General features: G+C 43.3%; 1 protein-coding gene across 3 annotated transcripts in view; it reads right to left on the reverse strand.

Annotated features, from left to right (window-relative positions):
• The window catches only part of GAK (cyclin G associated kinase), an 82,107-nt gene extending 62,091 nt beyond the window's left edge, over positions 1-20,016 (reverse strand). The window contains exons 1-2 of one of the 3 annotated variants that reach the window (XM_035097131.2): positions 19,744-20,016; positions 1,358-1,419 (exon numbers count right to left, since the gene is read on the reverse strand). In XM_035097131.2, the coding sequence (XP_034953022.1) occupies positions 1,358-1,419; positions 19,744-19,885 (204 nt within the window). In that variant the 5' untranslated portion in view covers positions 19,886-20,016. Of the gene's footprint in view, positions 1-1,357; positions 1,420-19,491; positions 19,703-19,743 lie in introns of those variants that run through there. The other 2 variants (XM_060268677.1, XM_060268676.1) reach the window with 2 other exon arrangements.
• Positions 20,017-21,013: the final 997 nt, after the last annotated feature.

Genomic DNA, 21,013 nt, shown 5'->3' on the forward strand with positions numbered 1-21,013 from the left:
GTCCCTGATCCTGCCAACCTAGCAGTTCGAAAGCACGTCAAGTGCAAATAGATAAATAGGTACCGCTCTGACGGGAAGGTAAACGGCGTTTCCGTGCGCTACTCTGGTTCGCCAGAAGTGGCTTTGTCATAATGGCCACATGACCAGGAAGCTATCTGCGGACAAACGCCAGCTCCCTCGGCCAATAAAGCAAGATTAGCGTCGCAACCTCAGAGTCGTCTGTGACTAGACCTAATGGTTAGGGGTCCCTTTACCTTTACCTTTACTGTTAGCCTCCTACTTTACTAATTGTACAAATCATCACCATAAACATTGTCTCCATACATGTCCTTAAAAGGTAAAGGTTGCGGCACCTATCTTGCTTTACAGGCCGAGGGAGCCGGCATTTCTCCACAGATAATTTTTCCGTTTCATGTGGCCAGCATGACTAAGCCGTTTCTGGTGCAACGGAACACTGAAACCAGAGCAGCGCACCGAAATGCCGTTTACCTTCCCACTGGAGCAGTACCTATTTATCTACTTGCACTTTTTGGCGTGCTTTTGAACTGCTAGGTTGGCAGGAGCTGGGACCGACCGAAGGGGAGCTCACCCTGTCGCGGGGATTCGAACTGCCGGCCTTCTGATCGGCAAGCCCAAGAGGCTCAGTGGTTTAGACCACATGCCCTTAGAATTAAAAAAAACCACACATACAGAGAGATGCTTCCTTTCAACTAGGACATACCGTGGTACCTTGGTTCTCAAAGGCCTTGGAAGTCAAACAACTTGGAACCCAAACACTGCAAACCCGGAAGTGTTCCAGTTTGCGAACTCTTTTCGGAAGCCGAACATGCTCCGTTTTGAGTGTTATCCTTCCAATTTGAGTGTTACGTTTCCAATTTGAGTGCCACGCTTCCGTTTTGAGTGTTTCGCTGAGGTCTGTGTTTTTGCTATTTATTTTGTGTTTTTGCGGCTCTTTTTGTTTTGTTTTTGTGACTGTATGGAACCCACTTCAGCTACTGATTGATTGATTGTGTGACTGCAGTACATTGTTTATTGCTCTCATTTTATGGATCAATGGTCTCATTAGACAGTAAAACTGATGTCAAATTGCTGTTTTAGGGGTTATTTTTAATAGTCTGGAACGGATTAATCCCTATTGCATTACTTTCTATGGGAAAGCCTGCCTTGGTTTCGAAACACTTTGGTTTTGGAACGGACTTCCGGAACGGATTAAGTTTGAGAACCAAGATACCACTGTACATGGCTTCCGAATGGATTCATTATAAGCTACGGATATTTTCACGTTTGCTGCCTTACTGTTAACCATGTCAACAATGTAAAGACATGCGTTGAGTCCCAAGAAACTGAGGATATTTACCTTTAAAGCATAATCTTTGCCACTTCCAACATCCTGAGCTTCATATACAAAAGCAAAGCCACCTAAGGAGAGAGAAAAATCGAGAGATGGTGGTGAAATTTAAATGTTTCTAGTAAATTAAGGCAATCTAACACAAACACGGAGTGATCACCCAGGTGAGGAAGCAGGGTACATTGTGCCAGAAGGGGCTGGAACACGTGCAAGACAACACCTTTAATTCAAGACAAGCAATACAAACAAACAAACACACCAGCATTAAAGCTTGCATTGTTCATACCTAGGAATTGAATTAAAGAGGAACCAGCAGGAGAGTACAGATTCAGCAGGAGTACAAATTCTTTTCTATTCATTTGTTGTTTTTTGCATTTACATTCCATCTTTTTCTTTAAGGAGCTCAAGGAAGCGTATATGGTTCGCTTCCCCCCTCCTCATTTAATCCCCACAACAACCCTACAAGGTAGGCTAGGCTGAGAGGCAGTTAGCTTCATAGGCAACTGGGGATTTGAACTCTGGTCTCCCAAGGTGCTAGTCCAGGCATCCCCAAACTGCGGCCCTCCACATGCTTCGGCCTACAACTCCCACGATCCCTAGCTAACAGGACCAGTGGTCAGGGATGATGGGAATTGTAGTCCAAAACATCTGGAGGGCAGAAGTTTGGGGATGCCTTTGCTAGTACAACACTCTAACCCAGGGGTAGGCAACCTACGGCCCGGGGGCCGGATCCGGCCCAAACACCTCCTAAATCCGGCCCACGGACGGTCCGGGAATCAGCGTATTTTTACATATGTAGAATGTGTCCTTCTATTTAAAATGCATCTCTGGGTTATTTGTGGGGCATAGGAATTTGTTCAATTTTATTTTTCAAAATATATCCGGCCCACCACATGATCTGAGGGACGGTGGGCCGGCCCACGGCTGAAAAAGGTTGCCGACCCCAGCACCACACTGGATGTCAGAAAGGAAGAACAGCCTAAACGCTGCATTTCTTGTATTAACACTGCAGGATACCTCCTGAATCAAAAGATTATAAAGAGCTGAAGAAATGTCATATATTTCAAAAAATAAAGATAGAAGCTGTGGAGATAGATAGATAGATAGATAGATATAACGAGAGTGAGTATGTATCTCAGAGTTTATAGACCAAGAAAGTAGGCAAATCAGAATTAATATGAATTCATTTAGGCTCATAACTGTACCAAGAGAGATATTAATTGTGGTTTATTAAGGCTGATGTTTAAGTATGCGATCCAAATTCGCTTACAGATTAGATATACAGTCATATCTCGGGTTACAGCCACTTCAGGTTGCGTCTTTTCGGGTTATGGACACGCTGAACCCGGAAGTACCAGAACGGGTTACTTCCGGGTTTCGGTGCGCGCGCATGCGCAAAAACACTAAATCATGCTTTGCGCATGCACAGAAGCATCAAATCACGACCCGCGGATGCACAAACACAGGTTGCAAACACTGTGGGTTGCGAATGCGCCTCCCACACGGATCAGGTTCGCAACCCGAGCGTCCACTGTAATATACAGTCGTACTTTGGATCTCAAACGGCTTAGCTGCCGAACATTTCGGCTCCCGAACGATTGAAACCTGGAAGTGAGTGTTGCGGTTTTCAAATGGTTTCTTTTGGAAGCCGATGGGGCTTCCGATTGGCTGCAGGAGCTTCCTGCAGACAATCAGAAGCCGCGCTTTGGTTTCCAAACGTTCTGGAAGTCGAACTGACTTCCAGAACGGATTCTGTTTGACTTCCAAGATACGACGGTACTTGTATTGCTCTGCTCTTCTTTTACACTATATGTTATAGTCTTGGAACATTTCTAACAACAACAACAACAACAACAACAACAACAACAACAACAACAAGAAGAAGAAGAAGAAGAAGAAGAAGAAGAAGAAGAAGAAGAAGAAGAAGAAGAAGAAGAAGAAGAACACACAAGTTACTGCTGAGCCATGATTCTTTGCCCCTGCTTTGAAGCATGAATACAGTAATCAGCCAGCGGCTAAGCTGCCACATTCAGCAAGTGTGCAAGACACTCCTAGATGGTAACCAGAAAGTCCTCCTGCCTGCATCTCCCTCTTGCAATGCAGGCAATACCAGTGGAGAAGCACAATATTCTTAGGGGTGCAAAATTTCAACACCCAGTGCTGCCGCAATACAGCTGTGTGCTTCCATCACTGGGTTCCACTGACAACGGCTTCTCCATGTGAACCAGGAAGTGACCTCTCCAGACAACGGAACGGCTCTTCATTTCTTATCTCTACGGCTGGGATCTCCTGGGTGACGCAGACGCCGTTAGGCAACTGAATGTGTATGTGTACTCTGTCCGTTTCCCTCCCACCCCACTCCGCATGACCCCGGACGCTGGAAACCCACGCTATGCCACTGGGCAATACTAAACGGTCCCTGGGAATGCATACTGCAGCACACACTAGAGAGCCAAGCTTCTCTTCTAGCTAGAGCTTGATTTGTGGCACGCTTGACAAAAACCTTAAGTGGGACTATTTTACAACTGAATGCTGACAACCTGCCCTTTAAAAGCACATCACTCACTGACCTAGGAGGCTATGATTTGAGAAAGGATTCAAGAACATGATTAACTGGGCCCAGGTCTTGTAATTTGCTATCATAAGCACATGATTTGTACTCTCAGACTGTTGAGTGGGTGATTGCACAACACGAGCTCTGAACAAAAATACGTTCCCTGTTAACAGGAAACACTCCCTGGCTGAGTCATAGGTTCAACTAAGTCACAGTCAAAAGTTTATTTGCAAAATTGCATCTTATCCCTGCTTCATTTGCATCTCCAGCTGTCTCTTCCTGGAATCCTGATGTGTTTTAGGCTGGTTTATTGTGCACCAACCCCAAACACAAATAAAGGAAGCTTCAAACTCTCACAGATGGCACAGTCTTCAACTAGAATAGATTTTGTTAATTGTTTTTAGGCAATTACTGAAGATGCTGCAGTCAACCTAAACTGTGGTGGCCAATTTTTTTTAGTTTACTGTTGTCTTAACATTTGCTTAACACAGGCATGGCCAAACTTGGCCCTCCAGCTGTTTTGGGACTACAACTCCCATCATCCCTAGCTAACAGGACCAGTGGTCCGGGATGATTGGAATTGTAGTCCCAAAACAGCTGGAGGACCACGTTTGGCTATGCCTGGCTTAACACATTCTTTTAAGATTCTTTTATCTTCTATAACTTAAGATTTTTAGTAATAATAATAATTTAATAATAATAATAATAATAATTTATTATTTATACCCCGCCCATCTGGCCGGGTCTCCTCCGCCACTCTGGGCGGCTTCCAATACACATCAAAATACATTAAAATATCACAGACTAAAAACTTCCCTAAACAGGGCTGCCTTTAGGTATTTTCTAAATGTCAGGTTAGATATTTAGATATTATTTATTTTGCTTTTCTCTAGTTTCTGTCTCAGGGTCCCTCAATGTTTATTTATTCATTTTGTAGAAATGTGTGCTTCATGGTGATACCAGCCCTGGCTAGGACGAAACCCAGATATTATGTAGAATATATGTCCTCTCACGATCTATGTCCTCTGTTTGTTAAAGCTTGCTCGCAGTTTGGCTGGTGTTTCAACAGATCATGGGCAAAAACCCTACAAAAAAATTCACGGCATGAAGTCCCTAATGCCTCAGGAGCACAGGAAGTCCGGGCCTGGAAATAAATCAAAAACCTGCCACATCACAACAATAAATAACTTAAGGCTGGAAGAAGGAAGAAAGATCTGTTCTCTTGATACTTCCACTGCCTTAAGAAATATAACCGCCATACTCTGTGTGTGTATATATAAGGGGGAGTGGGGTTTTGCTAAGCATTAAATTCCCATAAATGGAATAGAAGAACTATGTTGAATTAATTGTCAAAGAAGGCTTGAATTATTAGTGAAAATGTGCGGGGGGTTATTACTGACTGAAATCTTACAAGGTCCACCTGACTTCAACTCCCCACCAACACCATTTTAGCTAAAACATGCCCTGCTTCAACCTTCTAGAAACAATAGTTCAGAGGTTGGCACAAAAGTTAAACAGGCTTTCCCTGCCCACCACGCAAAACCAGTTTGAAATCCATATCGTGATCTCAGTTTCATAATTTCTGACCTGGCAATATATCGCGAATCATGATCTGTGTTTGTGGGCTAAGCAGGGTGGGTTTATCAAATTGATTTAAATCACTAGGCAGTATGACTTGATTTAAATCATTTTTTTACAGAAAGACTCATTCTTGCTGGTATAATCTTAACATTTTCAACCAGATGAAGGTTTCATTTCTGGAATAATAAATTTTCAGAGTAGTTTTTACAGTTATATCAAAAATTGCTGATTTGATTATGCTATTAGAAATACATAGACAGATGATTATGAAATCATTGAGAGGTTTTAATAAGTTAACTGTTTATATTCGGACAACTTTTCTGCTTTACCATATTGGAAGGGGAAAAAATAATCATTTCCTTAACAACAATTTAAACAATTTATTTCACAAAAACAAAAACATTATAGCATATGTATCCATGTTTGTTAACTGATGTGGTTAAAAAAATTTTTAAAGAAACTTCAGCACACATGAAAAACATAAAACAAATCCTTTGGACTCTAATGTAACTTAAATAGATCTGTAGGAAGATTTTCTCCTCCAAAAGCATTTTATTTTACTAATCCAATTTAAATAAATAAAAAATCTGATTTTAATTTTAAAAAATCTGATTTAAATAAATAATAATCCGAATTTTTTTTGGATTTTTTTTTAATTACTGATTTTCCCCCCACCCTGGGGCTAAGCAAAAATCACAATGTGGGGAAAACCATGAAGCAAGCCAATGCCTCTACATAGTTCCATCCTTATTTCAAACATTGCGATGTTTAGCTGGTGATATAATGCAATGTTGAAAGCCAGGTATTGCTCAGCCCTACCCCCCACAATCCTGCGAGTTGAGCACTATCACCGCCTTTGTACATTTGAAGGAAGGTTGGCCAAGAGGTTGCTTTTGGACTAAAATGAGATATCTAGATGAGGAGGAACTAGGTTTCAACCAGAGAGAACATCCTCCAGAGGACGCATCACAAAACAAAGGTCCTATGACTACTAATGTGAGCATCTTACACCCACCGTCCGAAATCAACAACTTCAATCCTAAAAAAAGCTAAGCAACTTTGGTCGGCCCTCACACATGTTCACTTCATCAAATCTGGCCCTCTTTGAAAAAAGTTTGGGCACCCCTGTCCTTAGGCTGTGCCCACAATACACCTTCAAAGCACAATTTCGCCCTCAAAGAATTCTGGGCACTGGAGTTAAAGGGATGCTGGGAATTCTAACTCTGTGAGATGTAAACTACAGTTCCCAGAATTCTTTGAGGGAAAGAATGTGCTTTGAAGGGTATAGGGCTTATACAGCCTTAGTAATTTTCATAATGCTTCTGGGCTTCCTGAGCAGACAGGAGAAGAACAAACATCACCAACCAATACAGTGGTACCTCGGTTTATGAACACAATTGGTTCCGGAAATCTGTTCATAAACTGAAGCGAACTTTCCCATTGAAAGTAATGGAAAATGGATTAATCCGTTCCAGACGGGTCCGCGGAGTACTCAACCTGAAGCGTACTTAACCCGAAGCATGGGTGTAATTGGTTCTGGAAGTCTGTTCATAAACTGAAGCGTTCATAAACTGAAGCGAACTTTCCCATTGAAAGTAATGGAAAGTGAATTAATCCGTTCCAGATGGGTCCGCAGCGTTCGTAAACCGAAAATTCATAAACCGAGGTGTTCATAAACCGATGTTCCACTGTACAGTGCTTCAGCCCTCTGGCCTTGATAAAACCATGCCATTCGGCGTAAACCAGCTAAACCACAGCTTTACAAAGACGATGCCAAAACTTGCATTTAAGAGAGTGCACAAACCTGGCACAAATAGCCTCAAAAAATGTAGCTCTGTGACATTCTAACACCTACCCAAAACCGAGGAGGAGCCCGTATCACTCTCTCATACAAAGCCAGTCTGGGAATTGTACTGAACAGCCGGGGTTTTAAAGCCGTCAAATAAATACGGTAAACAAACCAGGACAGAAAGTCTATAGCAATGTTGTGCCTTAATCAGGCTAATATAACAACTCTAGATTTAAAACTAAAGAATCCAAACTACCTTTGGATTTAGTTTATATGAGGTGTTCTAGTGAGATGGTTTTCAGGTTTTATACACACATACTGTAATTTTGGCTCAAGGAGTTAAGGCAGCTTGCAGTCTGATACAGGACTAGCATAGAATCATAGAATCATAGAGTTGGAAGAGACCACAAGGGCCATCCAGTCCAACCCCCTGCCAAGCAGGAAACACCATCAAAGTATTCTTGACATATGCCTGTCAAGCCTCTGCTTAAAGACCTCCAAAGAAGGAGACTCCACCACACTCCTTGGCAGCAAATTCCACTGCCGAACAGCTCTTACTGTCAAGGAAGTTCTTCCTAATGTTTAGGTGGAATCTTCTTTCTTGTAGCTTGAATCCATTGCTCCGTGTCCGCTTCTCTGGAGCAGCAGAAAACAATCTTTCTCCCTCCTCTATATGGCATCCTTTTATATATTTGAACATGGCTATCATATCACCCCTTAACCTTCTCTTCTCCAGGCTAAACATGCCCAGCTCCCTAAGCCATTCCTCATAAGGCATCGTTTCCAGGCCTTTGACCATTTTGGTTGCCCTCCTCTGGACACGTTCCAGCTTGTCAGTATCCTTCTTGAACTGTGGTGCCCAGAACTGGACACAGTCCTCCAGGTGAGGTCTGACCAGAGCAAAATACAGTGGTACTATTACTTCCCTTGATCTAGATCAGGCACCCCCAAACTGCAGCCCTCCAGATGTTTTGGCCTACAACTCCCATGATCCCTAGCTAACAGGACCAGTGGTCAGGGATTATGGGAATTGTAGCCCAAAACATCTGGAGGGCCGAAGTTTGGGGGTGCCTGATCTAGATGCTATACTCCTATTGATGCAGCCCAGAACTGCATGGGCTTTTTTAGCTGCTACATCACACTGTTGACTCATGTCAAGTTTGTGGTCTACCAAGACTCCTAGATCCTTTTCACATGTACTGCTCTCAAGCCAGGTGTCACCCATCCTGTATTTGTGCCTTTCATTTTATTTATTTTTTATTTTTGTCCAAGGGTAGTACTTTACATTTCTCCCTGTTAAAATTCATCTTGTTTGCTTTGGCCCAGTTCTCTAATCTGTTAAAGTCATTTTGAAGTGTGATCCCACATGGGCTGCTTGTGGCCCATGGGCCTTGGGTTGCCGACCCCTGTGTTAAATTAAGGGTTTGTTCTCAAGCTAATCATGGTTTGTTTGGAGTAAAACAAACCATGCTCTCCAGTTTGGATGCAACCCCTAATTTGTTGCTCCCATTGGTTAACAGGAAGGAGTTAAAAAGCAGGGGCGATCCTGGCATTCACAGGAAACTGGAAGTGAGAATAAACTTAAGACCTTTACATAGCTATTAATGCAATGGACAGGGGCAAGAACCTAGAAAAAAATGAGTACATTTGTATGCATTTATGGTTTAGCATCCAGGCACCAAGCCAAAAACACAGAAAACTAGATTGTTGCAAGGTTACAGAAGCAAGGAAAATGTAGTCACAATAATCAATTCAACACCATTTCCATATGTAAGCTCTCTCTCTCTCTCTCTCTCTCTCTCTCTCAGAAGTGTTATAAAAATGAATGAGATGAAACTGTTACCCATCTTAAGACTTGAAAACAGATGTGAGAAAGAAGCTCTGTCTAGTTTAAAAGTGTCCCCTTGTGTCTAGCTAGAATCCAGAGACGTTTATGATCTGGGCATAAATTATTTCTCAGGGAACAAAACCTCTCTAAGCATCTAAATCTAAACACCCACTGTTGGCATTTCCCCCCTTGTATCAGAGAAATTATAATTTCACTCCTTGAAACACCTTAAAATAAAATGCCAAAATCCTGAGAATGAACACAGGATTATTTACTACCATGGAACTTCCAAGGCTGCTAATCATTAAGTGGGAATGTTAACCGCATGCAAGTGTCCTTCCTCTTCTCATACAAAGCCCTTAAACAATTCGTGCCAAAGGATACTGAAAGTTGTCTTGTGTTCAGAATCACTACTGTTTCATTCCATACAAAAGCTCTACAGCTTGAAGCCGGCCAATTTGACAAGACTGCAGTGAGCTTTATAATTGACTCCTCTGCTTAAGACTGTCTTGCCGCTTGGTATTTTTATACGCCCTCCATAAAAACCACCCTTGCGAATGGCTGAACAGTTTAATAGTTTTTGTTTATTTTCCATTTCACTACCTGCCACGCAAAAAGGAAAGCAGGCAGCTAAGAATCAGTTAGATCAGAAGCTACTTAAAACTACTATTGTGTATCTTCCCAGGAATTTTGGGAAGTGGGTGGGTGGGAGAATTTATTTATTTTTTCCAAAACAATACGAATTATTCTCACGGAAAAAAGAAGCTACTTGAACAGGGCTCAGAACAGCTCGGAGGTTACTTCATACATATCCTTAAATCCACTTGCTGAACAGCATTGTTTTAATGGCTTCTCCTCTGCATTTTATGCCGTCACCGCAAGACAAATTTTCTGGTCCCCCTAACATTCACGTAAACAGAGGACAGTGTTAGAAATTCATAATGTAGAAACTACATTATTCCTCACTGTTATTCAAAGGCACTTCAGATTCCAACAATTTTTTAGTATGCCAAGAAGCTTAAAACTGAAGAATGTGGAGATATAAAGAGGCTTAGGTAAAACAGTTTAAACTAATACTTCTTATTCAAGCAAGCATTCAAGTTCGGTTTAATGCAACAAGCCAACACCAATAACACTGCAATGTGGGGTCTATGCTATTTAAATTATTGTGCCAGCAACTTCCTCCCCAATGAATTATTCCAATTCCTTTCCCAAGTATCTATTGGGCTAGGATGCAGATACAGAAAGATTCATACTGCTATTGTAAAGATTCTCTATTGTAGAGAGGGCATCACAGCTCAAAGATTCTAGGGTACCGTAAAAGAAGCCATAATAGTGTACAAATTTCAAAAAGTCCCAGACATACACAAATAAAAAAAAGACACATTCTGCAGAGACTGTGGGCTTTTTGTCAAGTTTAACTGCTCCTAAATGGTTAGCGCAATCTGAATTCTCTACTTCATATAATGCTAGAATTTTTTAAAAAAGAAAGTTGTGAATATTTGTTGATCCTAAAATCTATTTTACACAACTCGTAACTAGCTTGTGGAAATTATAGCCACAATATTTGCTAACTACCATTAGCATAGAATTAAATTTTCAAAAAAAAAAAAAGTTTAAAAAATTATACAAATTCACAAAGACAAGCCTTTGACAGACATATCCACCATGACTGTTAATTGGAGGCTATAGGATGAGAAATGTGTAGCTCTGGACATTAGAGGCAGTTTAAAAAAAGCAACAGTGGATAGCAATTGCCCCATTTGTGAGCTTTCCAAAAGCATCTGGCTGCATACCACTGCAAACTTGATGCTTCAACGGACTTTGACAGGCAGAAAAGGAGGATTCTCCAGCACTTGCTAACAAACCAAAGATTCCAGAGAGCATATTAAGGTCTAGATTTCTATGGCACACTGGCTTGCTATTGTAATCCACTTTGCTGTGTCTCCCATTGTAGTTCCTTGACATCTTATACATCACCGGAAGGATGAAATTCACTATCATTTAGGCATACTTCACTAATTGCTGTGTTCCTGACACACCTTACTGTCCGAGTCACATCCTTTTGCAGCCTGGCCCACTAGGGCATTTGCATATCAAGAATCAATTCCCTCCTCCTGAACAGCGCCTTAAAAAATTCTCTACCAGTCAACTTCCTGCCTTTTCTCTTTTAAGATTGGAAAAATATCCACTTGCAATGTAAACACCAGGTACTTGGTAAAGCTTCAGGATTTCTGAGATAAGGTGCAACAAAAGTTCTTAGAACTTTGAAAAATTACTAGATTCTCACAGCAGCAGTCAGATCTAAGTTTCTAAGAGTATAACCAGGTTAACAACTCATCTGTGTATATGGGGAGTGTTACAACACTTTAATAATAATATATTTTCTCCAAAGAATCTTGGGAATTTGTGATGGAAATGCTTGAAGGAGGACTCAAAGAAGAGATATGTTTAAAGTTAAAGTAGGGAAAACTTTTGGTCCTATGATCTTCAGATGAAGAATGGAATAATAATAATAATAATAATAATAATAATAATAATAATAATAGTGTCAACAAAGAATGGAATAATAATAATAATAATAATAATAATAATAATAATAATAATAATAATAATAATAGTGTCAACAAACTCCTATCAGTCCCAGACAACATGGCCAATGGTCAGGAATGGTGGGAGTTGAGATTTGTAGTTCAGGAACATCTGAAAAGCCACAGGTCTCCAACCTCTGTTGTAGCCTTTGCTTCCTACTCAGTTCAATGCCCTTTCCTACCAATTTCCTCCTCTAAATTTTTGTCCAGAGCTTTCCAAGACTTAGTGGAAGGCAATTACAGCTACATGAAAGAATCAACATTTCATAAAGGGACCCCTGACCATTAGGTCCAGTTGTGACCGACTCTGGGGTTGCGGCGCTCATCTCATGTTATTGGCCGAGGGAGCTGGCGTACAGCTTCCAGGTCATGTGGCCAGTATGACAAAGACGCTTCTGGCGAACCAGAGCAGCACACGGAAATGCCGTTTACCTTCCCGCTGAAATGCCGTTTACCTTCCCGCTGAAATGCCGTTTACCTTCCCACTGAAAGCACTTTGACGTGCTTTCAAACTGCTAGGTTGGCAGGAGCTGGGACCGAAGAACGGGAGCTCACCCCGTCGCGGGGATTCGAATCGCCAACCTTCTGATCGGCAAGCCCTAGGCTCTGTGGTTAAACCCACAGCGCTACCCGCATCCTCTAAAAGATCTGGAGATGGAAAGCGGCAATGACTTTTCAGAAGTCATCAGTAAGATAGCTAGTCAAACAGCTTGACACAAATTGCCAGTCAGAGACATAGCAGACCACAGACGCTTCTCAGGAACCCCAACACATTGGTATCAGTGAACCCACATAGCCTGAGGGAATGTTTTAAAACACCACCCTGTCCACAATGCAGATGTATCTAGAGACAAATGAACACAAGCACCCTTCTCGCTCCTGATTCCTCTCCTTTCTGTGACAGTATTCATTGTGGTTAAATAGTTACATCTGCCTCAACCTTACCAATGGTTAACTAACATTAACCAGCATTCCATGGTGAGCACAGTTTGAAGGTGGTTTGCAAACCCTGGTTAATGAGAACCATGGCTAAGAGGGAATCTGGCCATGGTTGTCGTGGAGAAAGTGGAGAGGCGGAATCTGAAAACATAAGAGCAGCCTGGGAAGTAAAGAGACAAAACCTGTGGCTAGCTCAAAAGTTGGAGACATATGCGCTGTGCCTAACTGAAGTTTCCAAAATGGAACCCAATGATAACTACCACAGCAACTCACCATAAAGTTAGCAGGGGTGAGACATTTTTATATTCTCCATCGCCGATTTTTAAAATGTCACCCTTTTATAAAACGGGCAAGCCCCTATTTCCAAGGAATATTTTAACATATGTTATCCCCAGGGAAATTTGCCTGGCGCCTTCATTATACATCTTTAGGCACCAGGCAAAAAGGTTCCTTTTGGTTGATCCGATTTACATCTTATGCCCTTTTAAAATGTGTTTTGTTTTTTTGTGGGGCTATTGGGCTGCTGTTTTGTTTTTATTAAGTATTTTGTGGTTTTATGTCTTGATTTTATTCTGTGAACTGCCCTGAGACCCCTGGGTATAGAGCGGTATATAAATTCAATTAACAACAACAAACAAACAACCAGCAACAACAACATATCAAACCAGAAACAACTCATAGTTCTAGTTACAGGTAGGTAGCTGTGTTGGTCTGAGTCGAAGCAAAAAAAAAAATTGCATGCACACGAAAACTCATACCAAAATAAAAACTTAGTTGATCTTTAAGGTGCTACTGAAGGAATTTTTTTATTTTGCAGAGACAACTCAGTTGGAGTGCTAGCTCTTGCATGAATTACAGAAGTTTGTGGAGGGATTTTTTTAAAAAAAAACCCACTCCATTATTTTGCATTCTACTTTTTAAAGATTTCCTAACTGCAATGTTAAGAGGATCGTGTCGGCTACTTCTCTAAATAAGCCATTTTCCAAATGGCAAGCATGGTTATTCCTCTGGCTGCGAAACAGCTCTGCCAGGAGAAGTAATGTCTTTCAATCTTCTTATCTTGTCACGTCACATCTGGAAGAGTGACACTGACAAGCCGACACTCACACCCAACCTTTATGCTCATGACTCACCAGTATTTCGATAACTTTAGCACGGCTCTACACCTGACACACAACAAAATCATAGAATCCTGGGCGTTTTCACTTTATTCCGCGGGTAGAGGAATCTAAATACACAGGTGAAGCTTCCTACATTCAATAAATTATTATATCAGAGATAGAGCTACCATAAACCTCTCTCCCTCGTGTGCTAGCTTATCAGATGCAAGCAGTTTCTATGTGGGAGATCATTCAAACAGCCTGTCAAAAAACTAAGACAGACCGAAACACTGCAAGAAATGTGGTGCTGCACCAGCCATACCGTATTTTGCATTCAATCCTTTATTAAAGAAAATCAGTGAGCTCTCAGCTAACCCGGTTCCTCCCCACAGTAACACCCTTCTTTTTCACTTATAGAAAGGGTGGTAACTGCCCACTTTTACAATGAATAAGCTGTATTATAGGATGATAGTACCATTTCACTCCATTGTCTATTTTTCACTCATCTACCTGCCACCCAACCTGTTGCACGTGCTCAGACATATCTGCATAATTGCCTACAATCCCTAAAGTGATGCTATTGTTAAATGCAGACTTTACCTGCTGTACAAAATACAAAGAGAACTGTGCAAAGTGGCATGATTCCCAACACATTCCCCCAAAAATGCTTTATCACAGGGAAAGCGTCTACACTGCTTAATGCAAGGTGATCCTGAAATAACATTTTTGCATTTGCTTTGGGTGCCACAACACAACACTTTGTTCCAAGCCGTTTTTTATTAAGAAATTTAGGCATTTCCTTCCATTATAAAAAGAGTTTTCTAAACACCCTGGGAATCGCACTAACTTGTGCAGCGATCTTGTGTGACTGATGCCTTTTGCGAAACCGAGTCTGTGTTTTTGTGTCTTTATCTCTTACAATCTGAAAAGAAGTTATGAATGAAACAGTAAACGAACATTTTATCATAATTTGGGTGGAAATCGGAGCAAGTAAACAGGTAATCCCCAGGGTGCCATCTGTCTGTTCTTGTTCCAAGGGGCATATACACAGCTCTGGTGGGGCAATCAGCCAAGCATATGGAACTTCAATAAAAAACCTGCATGAATTGAAAGGGCATCCACAAGCTACACCCAACACACACCTGTGGCTTTGCACTGTAAGATCTTGTCTTGGGCCCAGTCTTATTCAACGTATTTATAAACGACTTGGATGATGGACTTGAGGGCATCATGATCAAGTTTGCAGATGACACCAAATTGGGAGGGGTGGCTAATACCCCAGAGGATAGGATCACACTTCAAAATGACCTTAACAGATTAGACAACTGGGCCAAAGCAAACAAGATGAATTTTAACAGGGAGAAATGTAAAGTACTACACTTGGGCAAAAAAAAAAAAAATGAAAGGCACAAATACAGGATGGGTGACACCTGGCTTGACAGCAGTACATGTGAAAAGGATCTAGGAGTCTTGACATGAGTCTTGACATGAGTCAACAGTGTGATGCAGCAGCTAAAAAAGCCAATGCAATTCTGGGCTGCATCAATAGGAGTATAGCATCTAGATCAAGGGAAGTAATAGTACCACTGTATTCTGCTCTGGTCAGACCTCACCTGGAGGACTGTGTCCAGTTCTGGGCACCACAGTTCAAGAAGGGTACTGACAAGCTGGAACGTGTCCAGAGGAGGGCAACCAAAATGGTCAAAGGCCTAGAAACGATGCCTTATGAGGAATGGCTTAGGGAGCTGGGCATGTTTAGCCTGGAGAAGAGAAGGTTAAGGGGTGATATGACAGCCATGTTCAAATATATTAAAGGATGCCATATAGAGGAGGGAGAAAGGTTGTTTTCTGCTGTTCCAGAGAAGTGGACACGGAGCAATGGATTCAAACTACAAGAAAGAAGACTCCACCTAAACATTAGGAAGAACTTCCTGACAGTAAGAGCTGTTCGACAGTGGAATTTGCTGCCAAGGAGTGTAGTGGAATCTCCTTCTTTGGAGGTCTTTAGCAGAGGCTTGACAGCCATGTGTCAGGAATGCTTTGATGATGTTTCCTGCTTGGCAGGGGGTTGGACTGGATGGCCCTTGTGGTCTCTTCCAACTCTATGATTCTATGATTCTACCGTATGATTCTATGAGTAGTGGAGGGAGAGACTGTTCACCATTATGAATCTTCACATCAATGAATCCCTCATACACTTCCAGATAACCCCTGAGTTCCCTGGAACAGAAATCTAAAAGCCACTGAATCATGAAACTGACATTTCCCATTTATGTTTGTTTCTGTAGTAAAGCCTGGTTTCTCAGGACAGGACTAAAGCTTCTAATAGAATTGCTATGCAACTTTTCCAAGAAAAGCAAAAGAAAAGGGAAAAGGGACCCAAAAGCTGGACAAATACCTACAAAAAAAAGTCTAAAATATTCTAAAGGCGCATGTCTTAACATATGACTATCATGTGAACTAGCCTGACTGCAGTATAAAGGCACGCTTTCCTTTCTGTGAATCATAAAGGCATATACAGTTATGTCTTTAAATATACATTAGAAGGGCATCTCAGTTTTTAGTGTCCTAGTTAAAAATCAAAGGCAAGAGATCAAGAACTTCAATGTCAGATTAGAAATCTGACACCACTCTTTATTTGTTCACTTCTGCTTTAGTCCAGTCTAATTCGGAGCGGGAAACATACCTATTATCAACAAAAGCAAAACTGACTTTCAAAACTGCAAACTGCCAAACTTATGAAACATAAATCACCCCCAGCAGAGTGAGAGATAGTCACATGAATGAACCGTCTTCTACAGGCACTGCAGATGTGTGTTCAAAAGCACTTCTGGAGGCATATCCCTGACTGCACTGGAATGCTCACTGGATCCTTGTTGAACAGGTTTGATATATTTTGACACAAATGAGAATGAGAACCTGCATCTAGTCACATGTAGCTAGAGAGACCCCATGTTGCCTATGCCTACAACTCGACCAGGAGCAATGCTTCTGCTGTGCGAAGGCCACAATATATGGTTTGCGCCATAATGCTTGCAAAGTGGCACCAGCCGTCTTCAACATCATTAATAGTTAACTGATATTTCTCCTGCTTAACCGTCCGAGACACTTGGCTCAGTTCACTTTTACAGGGCTGTCTTCACAAATCTATGCCCAAACGCACAAGCAGGCAACCTGACCAGCAGCGCAGATTACGCCATAGAGTTTACCCAGATATTTAAAGCTTGCTCCAACCACATATTATCCTTTGCCGGGTTGTTCTGTTCAAGCTGGCAGAAAGGTAACAGTACAGGTTCTCTTCCAGGTATAATGGAGGTGAGGATCACCTTTGCCATTTTTTATTTTTTATTTGCAAAAAAGCAGCGGGAGAGGACAGGAGGAAAGAGGCAGATGTGTCACAAATGGGAAGAAAGAGCAGAGAGTTTCTGGAAAACTTAATAAAAAAAAAGAAGCATTCGTGAACCAGGGAAAGATGCCAACCTTCCTTGCGTACTTTTTAGTAGAGGGTAACCACTGCCATATTTAAGTAGCGAGAGCCAAGCCTTTAAAATGCAAAATTATAACTTCAAAACTGGCAGAACATGGCACGGCAGGTAGAAGAGTTGTATCATGAGTCACTTATGATGTCACAGTCATCCAGAAGGAAATTGCAATGCAAACATGCTGCACAGCATTCGCTATCAAAACCAACATGCTTGTGGGAAGAAACAAAACACCCAGTTTTTCCCAACATTAATAAAAGCACTTCGGGAAACTATGACAACTCTGCAACCTAACCACTACCTCCAGGTAAGAAGTCCACAGCTAACCAACTTGTATATACATTTACACAGGGACAAACACAAAACTGAGTTAATTATTCAGGAGACCTCTGATTCAGAGAGAGCTAGGTTCACAGTTGCTACTACCAAATGCTGAAACAGAAACAGCAATCCTACCTACGGGGTGACACAGATATAATGTTCTCTATGTCACCACAAACATAGGAGGCGGCTTTTGCCCCTCTATAGGTGTAGGGAAACACATGCATCTGACATACGTGTCAAAGTTACTCATATGCTTTGTGTGCTATATGTTTTGGGGTTTGGAAGTCCCAGCATGCAGAAGCTTCCAGGCGTGTAGACATGACACTTGTCATGTGTGCATATTGCACGAAAGCTTCTGAATGTCGTATCTTCCAAACCCAAAGACATCACTTGTACATGGAGACTTGTAAATAAAGGTAGCTCCAAATTGCACCAGTGATGTTCTATGTTAGCTAAGCTAAACCAAACCCAGTCACTATCTCCCTGGTCCTGAATGGGGTAACTGTGCCCCTGAAGGACCAGGTGCGCAGCCTGGGAGTCATTTTGGACTCACAGCTGTCCATGGAGATGCAGGTCAGTTCTGTATCCAGGGCAGCTGTCTACCAGCTCCATCTGGTACGCAGGCTGAGACCCTACCTGCCGGCGGACTGTCTCACCAGAGTGGTACATGCTCTAGTTATCTCCCGCTTGGACTACTGCAATGCACTCTACGTGGGGCTACTTTTGAAGGTGACCCGGAAACTACAACTAATCCAGAATGCGGCAGCTAGACTGGTGACGGGGAGCGGCCGCCGAGACCATATAACACTGGTCCTGAAAGACCTACATTGGCTTCCAATACGTTTCCGAGCACAATTCAAAGTGTTGGTGCTGACCTTTAAAGCCCTAAACGGCCTCGGCCCAGTATACCTGAAGGAGCGTCTCCACCCCCATCGTTCAGCCCGGACACTGCGGTCCAGCGGCGAGGGCCGTCTGGCAGTTCCCTCACTGCAAGAAGCAAAGCTACAGGGAACCAGGCAGAGGGAGGGCCTTCTCGGTAGTGGCACCCACCCTGTGGAATGCCCTCCCATCAGATGTCAAAGAGATAAACAACTACCTGACATTTAGAAAACATTTGAAAGCAGCCCTGTTTAGGGAAGTTTTTAATGTGTGACATTTTAATGTATTTTAATCTTTGTTGGAAGCCGGCCAAAGTGACTGGGGAAACCCAGCCGGATGGGCGAGGTACAAATAAAAAAAATTGTTGTTGTTGTTGTCTAGGGCCCTCTCTTCACTTTACCCACAACCGTTCAACGGGGGTGGGGGATCTACCGCATAACTATCCTGGTTGGTATGATTCAGTCTGTCTTCAACAGCAACATGAAGCACACAAATAGCCAAATTTCCCCCAGTGCTTAGCTCCATACAGCAAAAGCTTCACCAGGTACAGATCTCCTTAAACAGCTCCTTGAGACAGCGGGCCAGAAAAAAAAAGTTAGCAAACCTTTACTGAGCTCTGTAAAACAGTAACAGCTCCTTAATAATGGAAATGGGAAGTCGAATTCCAGAAGGGAATTAAGCTGTTATAATTACGTTGTAAAGGAATTAAGTTGTTATATGTTGACACCAAACAACTGATAGAAAATTGCTACCTTCTTTACTCGGCCCTGATCCTAGCCGGATGAGACTCTGTGCCCACCATTTTATGTCCCTGCTAGGAAGAGTTTCGGCCACTGAATGTTGGAGCTTTTGTGAGTGGCGATTACCAGCCCTACCTTCCCGCACCTGCAAGACCCTCCTTCCCTTTTATTTTCCATTCCTGCCAAACTTTCGATTCGCAGCCTGCTGGGAGGGCCTGTTTTGTTCTCCACTGCTGTGCAGTGCCTGATATTATCATTATTATTGTTATTATTACTAATTTACTAAGAAAAAACAGGAAGAGAAAGGTAACAAAGCAGGTGTGGTAGTTGCCTTACTTCTTAAAACTATTGATTTTATGGGCTTGCTTGTTTTTCACCGATTTCCTGCCTTAGGTTGGGAATTTCTAAGGCGTTCACTGCAATGAATAAAATGAGAGGGGAAGAGAGAGAAGAGGAAGAGGCTGTTGAAGAGGGGAAGGGGATCCCGAGAAAGCACCTGGGGGGTCAGCGCTTCACTCTGCCCCCCAGCCCCCAAGATCGCCTCCCTGAGCCCCCGAAGGGCTCCCCCGCACCGCCTCGCCCGCCCACCTTCGGCGATGACCTTCTTGATCCGCAGCTTCATCTCGCCCATCTCCACCACCTGCCCCACGAAGTCGTTCTGGTCCCGGCTGGCGGCCCCCAAGGAGCCGGGCCCAGCCAGGAACTCCAGCGCCGACTGCAGCAGCGACATGGCCAACTCCGCCAGGCGCAGCAGCCGGGGACGAAGCAGATCGCCAGGCCGGTCCCTTCGGCCGCTCCCGCTCCTGCCGCTTCACAAGCACCAATTCTGACCCTCCGCGGCCACCGTACTCCCCACCACCCCCACACACCCGCTTCCTCCCTCCTCTCCCTCAGCCCATCGCCGAAACCCGTTTCCGCCAACGACGCTCGGAGGAGGAGGAGGAGGGGGCAACGCGCTCGCCCCGCCTACCATCGCCTCCTAGCTCCGCCCCGCAGCTCGAGGAGCGATTTCCCCGCCTCCGCTCGTGGGCAGAGGTTGTAGAGAGAGAAAATTGAAGAGGGGTCGGCGCGCTACCTGATTCCGGGCACTGAGTTGAAAGCAGCACCGGCAACGGGGGCCGCGTCGTCGTTTGCCAGGGCGCCGTAGGTGCCAAGCAAGCCCCACACAGGGCCGGCCCAAGACTTTTCGGCAGCTGAGGCGACCCGCAACATGAGGCCCTGCCCTCCCCGCAAGGGAAGAAGGGGAGGGGAGCGAAGATCTACAACAGGAAGGGGGCGGGCAGGGATATAAGCTCTCCATTGGGATCTGCCAGCACTATGGAACCTGCTGCCTGAGGCGGTCGCCTCGCCTTGACTCCTGGGTGGGACGGCCCTGTGCCCTATATATAATTTTGCATTGGAAATTGATAGTGGAAAAGAATAGCAGATATGCCACTGGTTTGACTTGGGACCCCCAGTTTGACACTGACCAGAGAGGAACACTGCAATCCCAATGATCATAGAATTGGAGAGTTGGCTGTGACCCCGAGGGTCATCTAGTCTAATCTCATGCAATGCAGGAATCTCTATTAAAGCATCCCTGACAGGGATCCAACTTCTGTTTTGAAACGTCCAAGGAAAGAGAATATGCCACACTGCTGAACAGATCTTACTGTCAGGAAGTTCTTCCTGATGTTTGAGACTCCTTTATTGTTACTTGAAGCCCTTGGTTCAGGTCCTAAGCTCTGGAGCAGGCATCCCCAAACTTCGGCCCTCCAGATGTTTTGGACTACAATTCCATCTTCCCCAACAACTGGTCTTGTTAGCTAGGGATCATGGGAGTTGTAGGCCAAAACATCTGGAGGGTCGCAGTTTGGGG

This window comes from Zootoca vivipara, chromosome 16 (assembly GCF_963506605.1).
Source record: "Zootoca vivipara chromosome 16, rZooViv1.1, whole genome shotgun sequence".
Classification (NCBI taxonomy): domain Eukaryota; kingdom Metazoa; phylum Chordata; class Lepidosauria; order Squamata; family Lacertidae; genus Zootoca; species Zootoca vivipara.